Source organism: Diceros bicornis, chromosome 35 (assembly GCF_020826845.1).
Source record: "Diceros bicornis minor isolate mBicDic1 chromosome 35, mDicBic1.mat.cur, whole genome shotgun sequence".
Lineage (NCBI taxonomy): Eukaryota > Metazoa > Chordata > Mammalia > Perissodactyla > Rhinocerotidae > Diceros > Diceros bicornis.
Window position 1 is genome coordinate 506669 of NC_080774.1, and position 15097 is coordinate 521765.

General features: G+C 48.3%; 1 protein-coding gene across 5 annotated transcripts in view; it reads left to right on the plus strand.

Annotated features, from left to right (window-relative positions):
- The window catches only part of POLE (DNA polymerase epsilon, catalytic subunit), a 61452-nt gene that overhangs the window by 21830 nt on the left and 24525 nt on the right, over window positions 1–15097 (plus strand). For all 5 annotated transcript variants that reach the window (XM_058531170.1, XM_058531171.1, XM_058531172.1 and 2 more), the window contains exons 17-29: window positions 17–145; window positions 222–324; window positions 412–558; window positions 976–1121; window positions 4308–4456; window positions 5614–5706; window positions 5945–6089; window positions 8510–8667; window positions 9033–9228; window positions 11051–11265; window positions 14078–14180; window positions 14631–14711; window positions 14824–14946. In XM_058531170.1, coding sequence (XP_058387153.1) covers window positions 17–145; window positions 222–324; window positions 412–558; window positions 976–1121; window positions 4308–4456; window positions 5614–5706; window positions 5945–6089; window positions 8510–8667; window positions 9033–9228; window positions 11051–11265; window positions 14078–14180; window positions 14631–14711; window positions 14824–14946 — 1788 coding nt within the window. The remainder of the gene's footprint in view (window positions 1–16; window positions 146–221; window positions 325–411; window positions 559–975; window positions 1122–4307; window positions 4457–5613; window positions 5707–5944; window positions 6090–8509; window positions 8668–9032; window positions 9229–11050; window positions 11266–14077; window positions 14181–14630; window positions 14712–14823; window positions 14947–15097) is intronic.

Here is a 15097-nt window from a genome sequence, read left to right on the forward strand (position 1 = left end):
TCCCCTTTCTCTTTAGGTGTGTGATCAGATTAAGACTAAGCTCGCCTCCCTGAAAGATGTTCCTAACCGAATTGAGTGTCCCCTTATCTACCACCTGGATGTGGGGGCCATGTACCCCAACATCATCCTGACAAACCGCCTGCAGGTAAGACAGATTCCCACATCAGAATCAAGCTCTTTCTGCCTGAACTCTAATTGCTCCCTCTCCATCCCCTCCACAGCCTTCTGCCATGGTGGACGAGGCCACATGCGCCGCCTGTGACTTCAATAAGCCTGGAGCAAACTGCCAAAGGAAGATGGCCTGGCAGTGGAGGGGCGAGTTCAGTGAGTGTCGGCCCCAGGTGGGGCTGCTCAGCGGGAAGCAGGTGGGCAGTTCTTTATCACAGACTCTTCTCCCATTACCCCTCCTAGTGCCAGCCAGTCGCAGTGAGTACCATCGGATCCAGCACCAGCTAGAGTCAGAGAAGTTCCCTCCTTTGACCCCAGAGGGCCCAGCCCGGGCCTTCCATGAGCTGTCCCGAGAGGAGCAGGCTAAATATGAGAAGAGGAGGCTGGCAGGTGAGCAGCCTGGGACTTAGCTGCAGCTTTCTAAAAACTGTGTCTCCTCTGACTTTTGGGCCTGCGTTGGGCTGTGTTGGTACATCACAGCCTGAGGTCAGTTAAACCAGTTGTTGAACCAGATCAGATTGTGTGAACTAGTTCTTCCTTTCTTCATTTCTCTTTTGGCAAGTGTTCAGATAATGACCTCTCCCCGCTGTGGTCTTGGCGTATTTGGCCCGTTTGTACTGGGGCTGCCCTCTGTCTGATATGACAAACTAGCAGCATATCTTTCTGACTTTTCTGCTCCTTTGTGTTAACCTAGAAAGCCGTGTTTATTGACATTCTTGCATCCTAGCTTTCTTTGGCCTTGTCCAGAAGGTCCAACTGTCTGCTGTGTTGAGTCTCATGTGCTCCCTGCTCTCCATTGTGCCTCAGATTACTGCCGGAAAGCATACAAGAAGATCCATGTGACCAAGGTGGAGGAGCGCCTCACCACCATCTGCCAGCGGGAGAACTCTTTCTATGTGGACACGGTGCGCGCCTTCCGGGACAGGCGCTATGAGTTTAAAGGTCTCCACAAAGTGAGTCTGACCTTTGTGAGGTTGGAACAGAGTCTAGTTTCTGAGATGAGAATCCTTGTCTAGTGCTGTCTGGACAGTCGTGGCTCCCCCAACTGGGATGCATTGCTCTCTGACCTCTGGGCTGGCACATGCATTCAGACAATAAATGCTAGTTGTTTTTAATTTTAAAGAATTAAGGGCCTGAGGCCTTGCAACTATTCTGAATGATTGCTTTTGAAGTAATTATTTAGAGCAGGGGTCAGCAAACTGTGGTGGGCTGGCCATTTTTATAAATAAAGTTTTATTGGAACCGAGCCGTGTTCCCCTGCAGCAGGGAGGTGAGCAGCTGCGGCAGAAACTGAGGCCCACATGTCTGTGGTATTTGCCATGTGTCCCTTTAGTTTGCTGACCTCAGACTGGGAAGAGTTAGGGGAATGTTTTTACTGACATGTTTAATCCAGTTAGATCAAGGAAAATACATAGCAACACCTCAGCTGTAATATCAACAGGTAATAGTTTTATATTTAAGCAGGTTGAGTTATTTCTTCTGAAAGACCTTCCTTCACTGCTAGACTCAAAAAGGTCCCTGCTGCTTGATCATCTCGCATCCTGCCCTGCCCTGATAGACAATTATCATCACGTTTTATTATTATTATTACTATTATTGTTGTTGTTTTATTGTGGTAAAATATTCATAACACAACACAACTTTTTTAAAGTGTACAGTTCAGTGTCATTAAGTATGTTCACATTGTTGTGCAACCATCACCACCATTCATCTCCAGAACTCTTAATTTTGCAAAACTGAAAGCCTACACCTATTTAACAATAATCTCCCATTCTGTTTTCTGTCTCTGTGAGTTTGATTCCTCTAAGAACCTCGTATAAATGGAATCGTATGATATTTGCCTTTTTGGGACTGGGTTATTTCATTTAGCATAATGTCCTCAGGTTTCATCCAGGTCGTAGTATGTGTCAGAATTTCCTTCCTTTTTAAGGCTGAATGATATTCCGTTGTATGTATATACCACATTTTGTTTATCCATTCATCTGTCCGTGGACACTTGGGTTACTTCCACTTTTTAGCTTTTGTGCATAATGCTGCTGTGAACATGGGTGTGCAAATATCTCTTCAAGTTCCTTCTTTCAGTTCTTTTGGGTATGTACCCAGAAGTTAAATTACTGGATCATATGGTAACTATTTTTAATCTTTTGAGGAACTGCCACACCATCTCACTTTATAACTATTATAGGTTACTTCTTCATCCATCTCCCGAATCAGACAAGTGCTGAAAGTGTAGTTACTGTCTCCTTCAGAGTCTAATGCAGTACCTGGCACATAGTAGGCACTCAATAAGTATCTTAATTTTTTTTTTTTCTTTATCAAACCTTTAAAAAAAAATTCTTCTCACATTGGATGGGGAATTTGCTGAAATGTTTATGGCCTTCTCTGCATGTCTTTATCAGTTGCTTTTATCAGGGACCTCCTGGGTAGCTCTTGCTCACCTAAGTCCAGTTAACACAGACACACACAGGCCTGGCTCCTCGTCTTAGGACGCCTTGGCCTCAGGATGGCCAGCCATATCACAGAAGCCGGGAATGTGGTGTCTCAAACCCACCCCGTGGCGCCTGTTAGCTAAGACTGGCTTCCTCACATGAAGCAGGGGGAACTGATCTGCCAACGCGACCCCCACCAGCACAGTGGGGGAGCTGTCCCTTGGCCTCTTCGCTGAGGCTCGGCCTCCTGGGGGTGCAGCCTGTCTGTGGACATGAGGGCCAGGTGTCACCATGTGTCCCTCGGCTGGGACTGGGTGTTACTGGGGTCCTGTGCCCCACCCCCCTGGCCCAGTGTTCCTGATCTGATGGCTTCCAGTCTGATACAAATTCTGCGGAGCCTTTCATTCGTTTGAGATGTTTGTTGAGTGCCTGTTATGTACCAGACACTCTTCTAGGTACGGAGAATACATGAGCTGGGGGAGTAAAGGTGAAATGTTCTCAGACGGGAGGAGAATGTAAATGTTTGACCACTGTGACAGCATCTAACTCAGCAAACAGGGAAAGAAATGCTGCTCAGGCGGGAGTGAGTTCACATGCCCCTGAGCACCCGTGTCCATCACCCTCCCTGGTGGTCGTGTCCACTTTATCGAAGTGAAATTGACATAGGGTAAATCTCACCCTCTCAGGTGGGCAGTTCTGTGGGTTTTGACAAACGCACACAGCAGTGTAACCACCACCACAGTAAACAGAACGTTTCCATTGCAACCATTCAGAATAGCACACGGTCCTTTGTTAGCTTTGCTGTGTCCGTCTTCCAGTGCTTGAAACAGGACCTGATAAGCAGTTGGTCCATCTGATGGCTAATGAGTAAACTGTTATCTTAAGATGTTGCCTCTAATGATGTGTACTTTGCTGTCTGCCTGTCAGCGGTTTCTGAGGTCTCTTGTTTGAGAAATCCTGTAATTCAACTTGTCGAGTGCAGTAACTAAGAGTAAATTGAATAACAGGACTCGGATTAGAAGCCCCTGGACCTCTTTGGTGGAGCAAAACCCCTGCCTCTGTTGCTGGTCTTCAGACGTGAATTTCATTTGCTTCTCCAGCCAGCTGTCAGGTTCTGGGTTCTGTCCCAGGAGAGTGAAGTTGCCCCAAGTCTGAGGTGTCCAAGTGGGTTGTTGCTGTAACACAATATTTTCTCCTAGTCATTGGTCTCACAAAACAAAAATGTGACGTGGACATGTTCCTCTGTGTTTAGAACTCCTTTCAGGACATCTGCCGTACACGAAACAGTTGTAGATTAAAGGTGACTCCTAACATGTGAGAAGCCACCCTGTTGTTCTGGCCTGGGAGTCGTGCAGACCCTGTAAGGGACAAGTCAGTGCTATATCCACATTAAGTTTCTTGGGTGTAGTGATGGTATTGTGGTTATGTAGGAGAATGTCCTTGTTCCTAGAAATTGTGTGCTGAAGTATTTAGAGGGGTTGGGTCATGATATCTACAACTTTCAACGGGTTGTGCTAATAGAGAGAGAGAATGGAATAAAGGAAATGTGGCAAAACAACAGTAGTTCCTCCAGGAGAAGTGGGTACAATCTTCATGGTACTGTGTTTTCTGTGGATTTGAAATTTTCAAATTATTGAAACCTTGGGCCATTGGCTGAAGAATGTGAGCTGGGAGAATCTAGGAGGTGATCAGTCTTTGTGTGGTTCTCAGGTGTGGAAAAAGAAGCTCTCAGCAGCCATGGAGGTGGGTGACGCGGCTGAAGTGAAGCGCTGCAGGAACATGGAGGTGCTGTACGACTCCCTACAGCTGGCGCACAAGTGCATCCTCAACTCCTTCTATGGCTACGTCATGCGCAAAGGGTGCGCTGCTTCCTGGGGGCTCTGGATGCCTGCAGGGCGAGTGAACGAATGGGCGAGAGGGGAGAGTCAGGGACCTGTAGGCCTCCATCCAGGGAATCTGGGAGCGAACAGGGCTGGGGTGGGGGGTTGAGCAGCAGGGCCGTGCTGACTCAGAAGGTCTAGGATGCCGAGGAAGATCAATATCGCTGGACGTGTTTGTCTGAATGTCCTAGGCTGGAGGCAGCGGTTTGGTAGTTTCTGGCTTATTTATAACTTAGTGAATGTCATCATTTGGGGATGTGGAGAGGGTCTGGGCAGTTGCTAAGCAACACCGTGTGACTAATGAGAGGTGTAAAGCCAGCTGAGAAGTTGAGAAAGCCAGGAGTAGGGAGTCTTAAAGCCAATACAGAGGGTGTTTCCAGGATTGGGCACTGCAAGGAGGTGAGGCAAAGTGGGGCCCGAGTGTGTCCACTGGACACAGTGGTGAGTGGGGGCCATGGGGAGAGCAGGTCACTGAAAGTGGCTTGGCCACTGTGGGTAGGGGGCATGAGGAGGGTCAACACGAGCAGCTCTGGAGAAGGAGAAAGGTGGTGGTGGCGCCAGGGTTTAGGTTTGAGGGAGGGTCCTTTGTATATTTGTTGTTGCTTTTTAATGACAGAGAGAGAGGGGCAGAGAGCAAGGCTAGAACCTGAGCAGAGTTCCGTGGGCAGAATGGGCTGGCCTCAGGTCACCTGACACCTCTAGCTGAGACCCTGTGTAGGAACAATGAGTCAGGTGGCCAGGCGGGAAGCTGAGGGTGTCTGCAGGCTTGTATTTTCTCTGAGAAGTCGGAGGATGAGCTGGGGTTTGGGAGAATGGAGAAGGCATGAGATGATGCTGGGCAGAGTGGGAGAAGGCTCATGGGGAACACGTGACCATCTGGGCTAGTATTGAGTCCTGCTGAGGCTGAGGTCATAAGCTGTTACAGTGGCAGCGTGCTGCATTCTTCCAGAACTTTCCTGAGCTGAGCCTCACACCCTGAACTAGGGACAGAGAAGTGTCCTCAGCACAGAGCTAGATTCCGCCTTAGTTCTCCTTCCCTGCTTCAGACATCCCCTTCTTGACATCCTTCTCTCCCTCTGCCTCATGACCCTCTGGAGGGAGCCTCTCTCGCCCCTAGTTGTGACTGTCCTTCGCAGGGCCCGGTGGTACTCCATGGAGATGGCCGGCATTGTCTGCTTCACGGGGGCCAACATCATCACCCAGGCACGGGAGCTGATCGAGCAGATTGGGTGAGCGCTGCGCTTTGGTCAGCCATGGGTGTGGCATGGCCTAGTAGGGAAAGCTGGGAGGTCCGGGAGTGGGAAGAAACAGGTTGGCAAAGATGGAGTTGGAAATTGGTGGATGTTTCGTTTCATGGGTTCATGGCCAGGAAGGGCCTTGTCTGCTGTCAGGACTTGACACTGGGTTCTCACTGTGTGGGGCCACCGTCCAGCATCCATGTGGCCTCATTTCTCTGCTTCTCTGAAGGAGGCCCTTAGAGCTGGACACAGATGGAATATGGTGCGTCCTGCCCAACAGCTTCCCTGAAAACTTTGTCATCAAGACGACCAACATGAAAAAGCCCAAGGTGACCATCTCCTACCCTGGGGCCATGTTAAACATCATGGTCAAGGTGAGTCTGGGTCTCCAACGAGGGGCTACCATCGGAGCCTGGGTTCCTAGCGCCGCCGCTCTGACAGGGTTTTGGGAAAGGGGGCTGTGTTGACTCTCTGACTGGCACACTCTGCTTCCTAATTTCAGACCACGCTTCCTCCACCATTCAGATTGTTTTTCTGTAGCCTGCGGATCTGTACCGAAAATGCTGTGCTTAAAAGTTACTTGAGTGAGTCTGCGTTCCCCTTCAGCGTAGCACCCAGACTATCTTGCTTTTAACTTTTTATTTTGAAATGATTTTAGACTTACAGAAAAGTTACAAAGATAGAGAATTCCTATATACCTTTCAGCCCACTTCCCCTAATGTGTTAACATCTTCTATAAACCACAATACAATTGTCAGAACTAAGAAATTCATGTTGGCACAACACTGTAACTAAACTACAGTCTTTATTTGGGTTTCTCAGCTTTTCCAGGACCCCACACTGCCTTTAGTCATCCTGTCTCCTTAGTCCCTTTCAGTCTGGCAGCCCCTCGGTCTTTCCTGTCTGTCATGACCAGGACACTTCAATGAGTACTGCTCAGGTATTTTGTTGACTGCCCCTCGATTTGGACTTGTCTGTTGGTTCTTGTTATTGGATTGAGGTTATTTGGGTTTTTTGGAGGAGGGCCACAGAGATGACATGCCGTGTGTTGGCATTCTGTCGGCGCCCAGTGTCAGGGTCTGCGCTGCCGGTCACTTGGTGCAGCTGCTGCCTGCTGGCTTCCCCACAGTCATGTTCTGGGAGTGAGTCAGTGAGTCCACAACCCAGGAGAGGAATTAAGCTTCCCCTCGAAGACCAAGGAGTGTCAGAGTCTGACCATATATTAAAGCCACCACAGTAATTAATAAATACTGTGGAGGAGATATTTTGAGGCTATGCAGATGTCCCGTTTCTCCCTAAACTCTGGCCCACTAGTCTCAGCACCTTCGGCCGCTCTAGTTGCAGTAGTCAGCACTGGTGTTTTCTGGGTGGTTTCCCCTGTGGTGATTCCATTTCCCTCATTCCTTGTACATTTATTAACTGGAATCCTGTAAGGAAGGCTTGTCCACTTCTCTCCCACTTATTCCCTCGCTTACTGCTGTACCTAGTCGTGTGTGGCATCAGTATGGGTTCGTGGGTATCTGTGGTCTTGGGTTGTAGCCCAGTGCTGTCCTGGTGTGTTTTCTTGCTTATCTTGTTCCCTTTTGGCCACTGGGTGCTTCTTCACCTTTACCCACATGTTCTTGAGATATGCCCCTGTTCTCTGGTTTGGGTTTGAGTTTGGGTTTTTTTGAAGCACTTTGTTATTTCCTGGTGCTACGAGATGCTCCAGCCTCATTTTCCCTGTTCCAGCCCTAGAATAAGCCATTTCTCCAAGAAGCCTGGGTTCCTTTCACTGGAGAATGGTGTTAGAAACCAAAATAAGGTGCTGGTGTGCCCATTGCTGCTGGGGTGTCACTGCTTCTAGCTGCTCACAGTGCATTGAGCCAGGAAATGTGTGTATGTATGCTGCCCCCCCCCCCCCACATATCTATTTATTTCTCTGTTTATCTGCACATACATTTTAAATATATAAGGTGAGTCTGTATTGATATATCTGGCTCCAATCTAGTCCCCTTTCTTTATTAGTAACTTCTTTCTTCTGCAGTGAGAAACCTGTCTCTAATTTTCTCAATATATTTACTTATTTGTTCAACTTTAGTATGTGTAAAACAGATCAGAATGTGCTGCTGTGAGCAATGAATCTATAGCTGCACTGCAGTGTTTGCATAAGCTGTTTTTGACCTTAGTCTTATGCTCCCTAGTCAAAACAGGGTTTGCCAAAGTCACTTAATTCAGCTCTTTTCTTCCCCAGCCTTTCAGCAGGGTTCTGTCATATGTTAATAATGCATTTGGGTCATTTGTCCCAGTCTGCAATCTGTCTTGGGGACACTCGATATCCTGGTTGAATGCTTTTTAATTTACTTACAGTAAAATTCTCTCTTGATAGAGTGCAGTTCTGTGGGTTTTGACCCACATGTAGAGTCTGGTGTTCACCACCACAGAGCAACACAGGACAGCTCCATCCACAGACACCCCACAGATTCCTGAGAGCTGCCCCTTTATTGTCAGCCCCTCTGCCCACCCCCAAACCCTGGCTGCCCCAGTGTGTTCTTTGGGCGATGATTTTGCCCTTTCCAGAATGTCCTATGAATGGAAACATGGTGTATAACCTCCTGGACTTAGCAGAATGCACTTTGGTTCATCCACCTTGGACGTGTGTCAGAACTTGATGCCTTTCTCTTGCTGAGTGGTGTCCATTATACAGAAGAGCCCCAGTTTGCTGATCCGTCCACTCTTTGGAGGGCAGCCAGTTGTTTCCAGGTCTGGACAATTATGAGTGAGGCTGCCCACTCTTCACGTGCTTGTTTTGCAGGAAGGTTTCACTAACGATCAGTACCAGGAACTGGCTGAGCCTTCTTCACTCACCTATGTCACCCACTCGGAGAACAGCATCTTTTTTGAGGTCGATGGACCCTACCTTGCCATGATCCTTCCAGCCTCCAAGGAAGAAGGCAAGAAACTGAAGAAGAGGTAGGAGTCCCACAGCCTTTGTTCTTGGGAAAGGAAAAGGAAGGATGAAACTTACCAACCCATCCAGGAAACGGACCAGGAGCCAGGATGGAAACAGACCTCAATTCTGGTTATGACCTTTTTGATTCAGTTTGGAAAGCTGTTGTTGCCACCGATGCCACCAGCTCTTTCTCCACCTGTTAGATTCTGGTTCTACAGGCTCCAGGCCCTTAAATCTGTTTTATGTTGGAGAAGCATAAACCTCAGGATGGAGAGATGTTTGCTGCCTGATGGATGCTGGAGGGGAGGCTCAGAAAGAGAAGGAGGAAGGCAAAAAGCCAGGATCCCAGGCTGTCTTTCACTGCTGTGCTCACCTGTGTTTCTAGATATGCTGTGTTCAACGAGGATGGTTCCTTGGCTGAGCTAAAGGGCTTCGAGGTCAAGCGCCGCGGGGAGCTGCAGCTGATTAAAATCTTCCAGTCCTCAGTGTTTGAGGCCTTCCTTAAGGGCAGCACCCTAGAGGAAGTGTATGGCTCTGTTGCCAAGGTGGCCGATTACTGGCTGGATGTGCTGTACAGCAAGGTAAGGCCGCCCTCCTCCTCACCTAGCTTTGAGGGATCCTGTGGGCAGAGGGACCCAGTATTCCCTGGGCTCCTGGAGGAGCAGGTGACAGATGAACTCAGGCTAATTCTGACAAAATCCCAAGACTTCCAGTGCCTCTCAGAATCCCCCTCAGTTTCTGCATCCAGTGACAGGATTCTGTGAAGGAAGCAAATACACAATAGTAACAGGAATGGTAAGAGAAAAACTTACCGATGATCACATCAGCTTGATTGTTTAAATCTTTTTTTTGAAAATTTTTTTTGAAAATTTTCTTCCCCCATTTTTCTCCCCAAAGCCCCAGTAGATAGTTGTACGTCATAGTTGCACATCCTTCCAGCCGCTGTATGTGGGACACCGCCTCAGCGTGGCCCGACAAGCAGTGCGTCGGTGCGCGCCAGGGATCCAAACCAGGCCGCCAGCAGCGAGCACGTGCACTTAACCGCTAAGCCACAGGGCTGGCCCCTGATTGTTTAAATCTTTGTAGGCTCTATAAACACACACATAATTTCTACAACTTAAATGACAGTATTGCCTTATCCTTAAATACACCTTCTTGTGGAATTTATCATTAGCCTATGTTGTCCTGTAGTCTTTGTATTTCATCAAGTTTGCGTGGCTTAATTTACAGACCAGTCCACTACTGTTGGGTATCAGGCTTCAGGTTTCCGCTGTTATAAATAATGTTGCATCAAACATCTTTGTACAGATGCCATTCCCTCCTTTCCTGCATTGTTTGCTAGGAGGAGGCTTTCTGGGAGAAAGGAATACTCGAATATTCTAGAACATTTTTCTGGCTTCCTGTGTTTCGTGGCATATCATCTTGTTCTGCATAGAGTTGACCCATACACAAGAGTAAGCACAAGGGGGAAGATCACACGAAACTCTCGTTAGCCAAGTAAATCTTATGGGATGTTGGAGGTGGGAGGTCAAGGATGTGTGTGCACAGGGGCAGGGGCGGGGGGTCAGGGCCGCGTGTGCAAAGGAGCAGGAGCGAGAGGTGAGGGACGCGTGTGCACAGGGGCAGGGGCAGCGGGTCAGGGCCGCGTGTGCAAAGGAGCAGGATCGAGAGGTGAGGGACGCGTGTGCACAGGGGCAGGGGCGGGGGGTCAAGGCCGTGTGTGCAAAGTAGCAGGAGCGAGAGGTGAGGGACAGGTGTGCACAGGGGCAGGGGCGGGGGGTCAGGGCCGCGTGTGCAAAGGAGCAGGAGCGAGAGGTCAGGGATGCGTGTGCACAGGGGCAGGGGCGGGGGGTCAGGGCCGCGTGTGCAAAGGAGCAGGAGCGAGAGGTCAGGGATGCGGGTGCACAGGGGCAGGGGCGGGGGGTCAGGGCTGCGTGTGCAAAGGAGCGTGTGCACGGGAACAGATGTGGCTGTTTGTCCTCAGGCCCCTCGGACTCCTCTTCGACCAGGAATACCACTGGCTCCTCAGTTGCTCCAGTGGCTCTCCAGCTGGCCAGTCTCTCTCTATTTCCTCCCTCTTGGCTCCTCCCTTCCCTGTCTTTCTCTTCCTTTTAGAAGAAAAATCACCAGTTCTTGTCTTGTCCTTCTCCTTTTTCTGCAGCATTGATGCTTATGGCTCAAGAAACATTTCTTGATATTTTCTGCATAGTTTAATAAAAGTTAAAGTTTTGTGCATGGTTTTCTTAAGTATTGCTGTACGCTGGTGACAGCCCCATTCCGCTGCTGCCTTCGGCTCATCAGGCTAGAGAAACGCACGATTCCATGGGAGGAAAGTCCAGGGTGAGCTTGGGGTGAGGCTCCTTTACCTCTGTGTGATGTTTTGCCCCTTGCCTCTTTCTCCAGGCAGCCAACATGCCTGATTCTGAGCTGTTCGAGCTGATCTCTGAGAACCGTTCCATGTCTCGGAAGCTGGAAGATTATGGGGAGCAGAAGTCTACGTCCATCAGCACGGCCAAGCGCCTGGCCGAGTTCCTGGGAGATCAGATGGTGAAAGACGCAGGACTGAGCTGCCGCTACATCATTTCCCGGAAGCCAGAGGGGTCTCCGGTCACAGAGAGGTAGGGGTTTCCAGGGTTAAGGAAGCAATTCCTTAAGGACTTGGATTCTCATGTTGAAAACCTGTGTCTTTTGTGGAACCTCTGTCCCTCCATAGAGAGGTGAGCTCCTTAAAAAGAGCAGGAATAGCCAAGTGTTAGAAGAGGGAGGGACTAGACCTCTGACCCCCTGGAGATCAGATGACAGGAAGGCTTGCTGGGGCACTGGCAGGACCCCTGAGAGGGCATGGTAAGCCCATCCACCTGGAGCCCCAGAGAACCTGGGGCTTAGGTTCTTGGGAGGCCAGACCGAAAGCACCCTCTCAGGCATAGAGGTATGGGAGTGTCTTGGAGGGTCAGCTATGATGGGCCCCATCACAAGGTCCAGTTCAGGTTTAGGACAGGGTGCCACATCACTCGCATCCTCAAGGAGACTGATGCAGCCCTGGCTGGAGAGGTCACAGTGGCATGCCTCACAGAATGCTCCAGCACCTAAGGCTCCATTGCACTGAGGGGGCCAAGTTTCCCAACTCCCTTTATGGCCAGAAGGAAATGTCCTCTAGCTTTTGGAACATGACAAAGGCAACAGCAAAGGATTCCATCAGATAGCAGTGTCCAGTCCCGACTGTGGAAACTTCAGGGTCAGCAGGGCAGTTCTGTCACCCAGTGCCATTGGACCATTTGAGTTGTGCAAAGACTGTGTGAATGAAACAGGAAAATACAGAGTATTGACAGCCTGGTTTTTCCTGTTGTTGGTGCATAAGATGAAAGAAAGGACTCACTCTGCCTGTCATCCCATGACCATGGCTGAGTTTTCCTGCCAAGAGCTCGGGGACTAGAAATGGCTCCATGGGCAAGCCTTGAGAACAGGTGAGCAGACACGGGAAAATGCTAAGCACCATCAAGAGAAACTGTTTTGAAGACCGTCTTGGCAGTGCATCCATGACGCTTTGGTAATGGAGCTGGCTGCTCCTCCCACAACAAGGTGTGTCTTCTCCCCTTGCCCAGAATCTGGATGGTCCTATGACTTGCTATGACCAATGGCATGTGGCAGGAGTGACATGTGACTGCTGAACTCTGGTTGTAAGAGGACTTGTGTTCTGCTCTTGGCCTCTTGCTGCCTGGTGTGGCGAAGAGGTCGTGTGCAGAGAGAGGCCCAGGCCATGGAGCCTGAGAGGTCGTGAGCAGAGAGAGGCCTAGCTGACAACAACTGCCACACCTACAACGGAGGCCACTGCAGCTACACGAGTTCCCCCAGGCGAGACCACTCACATTACAGACTTACAAGCAAAAAAATGGTTATTGTTTCAGTCTACTGAGTTTTGGGGTGGTTTGTAATACAGCAGTAGATAACTGATAAAGATAGAAACTTCAATAATCAGTGTTCTCACCTATGCTAGAAAGGCCTGGAGGGAAAAGAAAATGAATGAGACACAATATCTTCTTAAAAAGAAATCCCCAGAGACATAACAAAAGGAGAAGGAATTTGATATAAGGCTAAAATAGATTATATACAGAATAAAATAAAGAATTTCTATGTATCAATAAGAAAAAGACAAACATCCTAAAGAAGAAGTAGGCAACAGAAATGAACCAGCAGTTCACAAATGAAGAAAAATGATGGACAGTACATGCAAAGATGTTCAAACTACAGTAATCAGGAAATGCATAATTTAAAAACACCCATTGGTTGGAAATAGTCTGATGAAACCAGTTGTTGGTAACCACATAGACCAGCACTCACCGTGTAGACGGGAGTGTGGATGAGTCACTTTGGAGAGAAACCAGCAGTGCATGAAGTAGGAGATGCCTGATTCACCCCACAGTTGAGCACTTCTGGGGACATGCCTTGCATTACCACCGCATGTGTTTACATTGTGTTTAATAGCAAAATTGGGAATACCGTGAGTGTCCATCAACCAGAAAATGGGTAAATGTATTTTTTTATGCAGTGAAATGCGATACAGGCTTTGGAATGATTGAATCACAGCTGCATGTTACAACCTTGATAGAGCTCAAAAACTGTTGAACAAAAACAGCAAGTTGCAGGATGATATATACAGTATACTTCCATCTGTGTAGAGTTTACAAACATGGAAGATACTCTTATTTTTTCATGGGTACATACAAATAGGAGTAGTATAAAAGCTTGCCTGGGATTGATAAACACCACAATAAGGATTGTGTTTACTTCTGTATGAGGAGGGTCAGGAGAGCTGCACAGGGGGCTCCATCCTTGTCTTTATTTTTTCACATGTGAAGTAAAAGTGACAAGCCTTGAAGTTTGATAGGGCTAGGTGTGGCTGCCCAGGTGGGTGCACACACAAGTGTGTCCTTTCTAAGTTTCTTTATGCTTATAATATTTTATAATAACAAATATTTCCTCCAATGAATCGAAGAGGGGCCCTGTTGCTTTGCGAGTGACATATTCTTTCAGGAAAGCAGATAGACTCTTCCTGTATTTTACCCAACAAATAACACCTTAAGAATGTTTAATTATATGCATGCACATGAATATATAACTTACGTAAGGACATTTGTAAACCAGCTCTGTTAACAGTGGCTGAACACAACAGACCAAATGGCCAACGGTGGGGGGATTGTGCGTTAAACCATGACATTTTAATAAAATGAAGTATTATTTAGTTATTAAATATGATAAGCATTAGATATAAGGTATAGTTTATACAAAATACCAACATGAAATGAAAACATAGGTTGCAACCTAGGCTGTTAAGTCCTATTTCCACGTAAAATACATGTACACCTGATGAACGTTGTGATGGGATTTAGGGAGATTTTCACATTTGTGAGTTTTACGTCTCTTCTCGCCCAGGGCCATCCCACTTGCCATTTTCCAGGCAGAGCCCACGGTGAGGAAGCACTTTCTCCGGAAATGGCTTAAGAGTTCTTCCCTTCAAGACTTTGATATTCGGACGGTGCGTGCTGATGTTTTTCTGCTCCTAGAAGTTTAGGAGAGCTAGACAGAGCAGAGTGTCCCTCACTTGGGTCACTATTTTGTCTGAAGTCTTCACTTTTGACTTCTTCCTTTCTGATATGTGATGGGTGAGGAAATGGTTACACTTTAGGGAAAAACTAGAAAAGCCAGGGGCAGGGAGGCCCTTTGTTCTCTTGGACAGACTAAGGCCAAGGGTTCTGGCTCATGGTTCTAGTGCTGGCTCGGCCACCTACTTGCTCTGATCTAGAGAGTCGTTTAAGCTCTCTACCTCAGTTTCCTCCTCTGTGAAATGGGCACCTTTCATCATAGAATTTCTAAAAGGATTAAATAAGACACATGAAGCGTTCAGTACAGTGCTCGGCATCGAGTGGAGCGTAGTGCTGCTGCTTTTCTCTTATGCACCCCTGCTGTTCGTTTCCTGCACACTCAGATTCTGGATTGGGACTACTACATCGAGCGGCTAGGAAGTGCCATACAGAAGATCATCACGATTCCTGCAGCTCTGCAGCAGGTGAGGTTGAGAGCCAGTGGAAACAGGGCCAGGGTGGCTTCAAAGCCTCAGAAACTTGGTCTTGGCCCCAACTAGCAGAGTCAGACAAGTGATCAGTGTCACCTTCGTGTAGGTGAAGAACCCAGTGCCACGTGTCAAACACCCCGACTGGCTGCACAAAAAACTGTTGGAGAAGAATGACGTCTACAAGCAGAAGAAAATCAGTGAGCTCTTCGTCCTTGAGGGCAAGAGACAGGTAATGGGCCCTGGCCAGGACAATGGAGGCCATGACGGTCGGGGCTGGGCAGGGTCCCGAGGGTACCCAGAGCGCCAGAGTCCCCATGCTGCTGTCCTGATTTTGGATGCTTCCATTGAACCATCTAGAATTTTTTTTCTTTCTTTCTAAA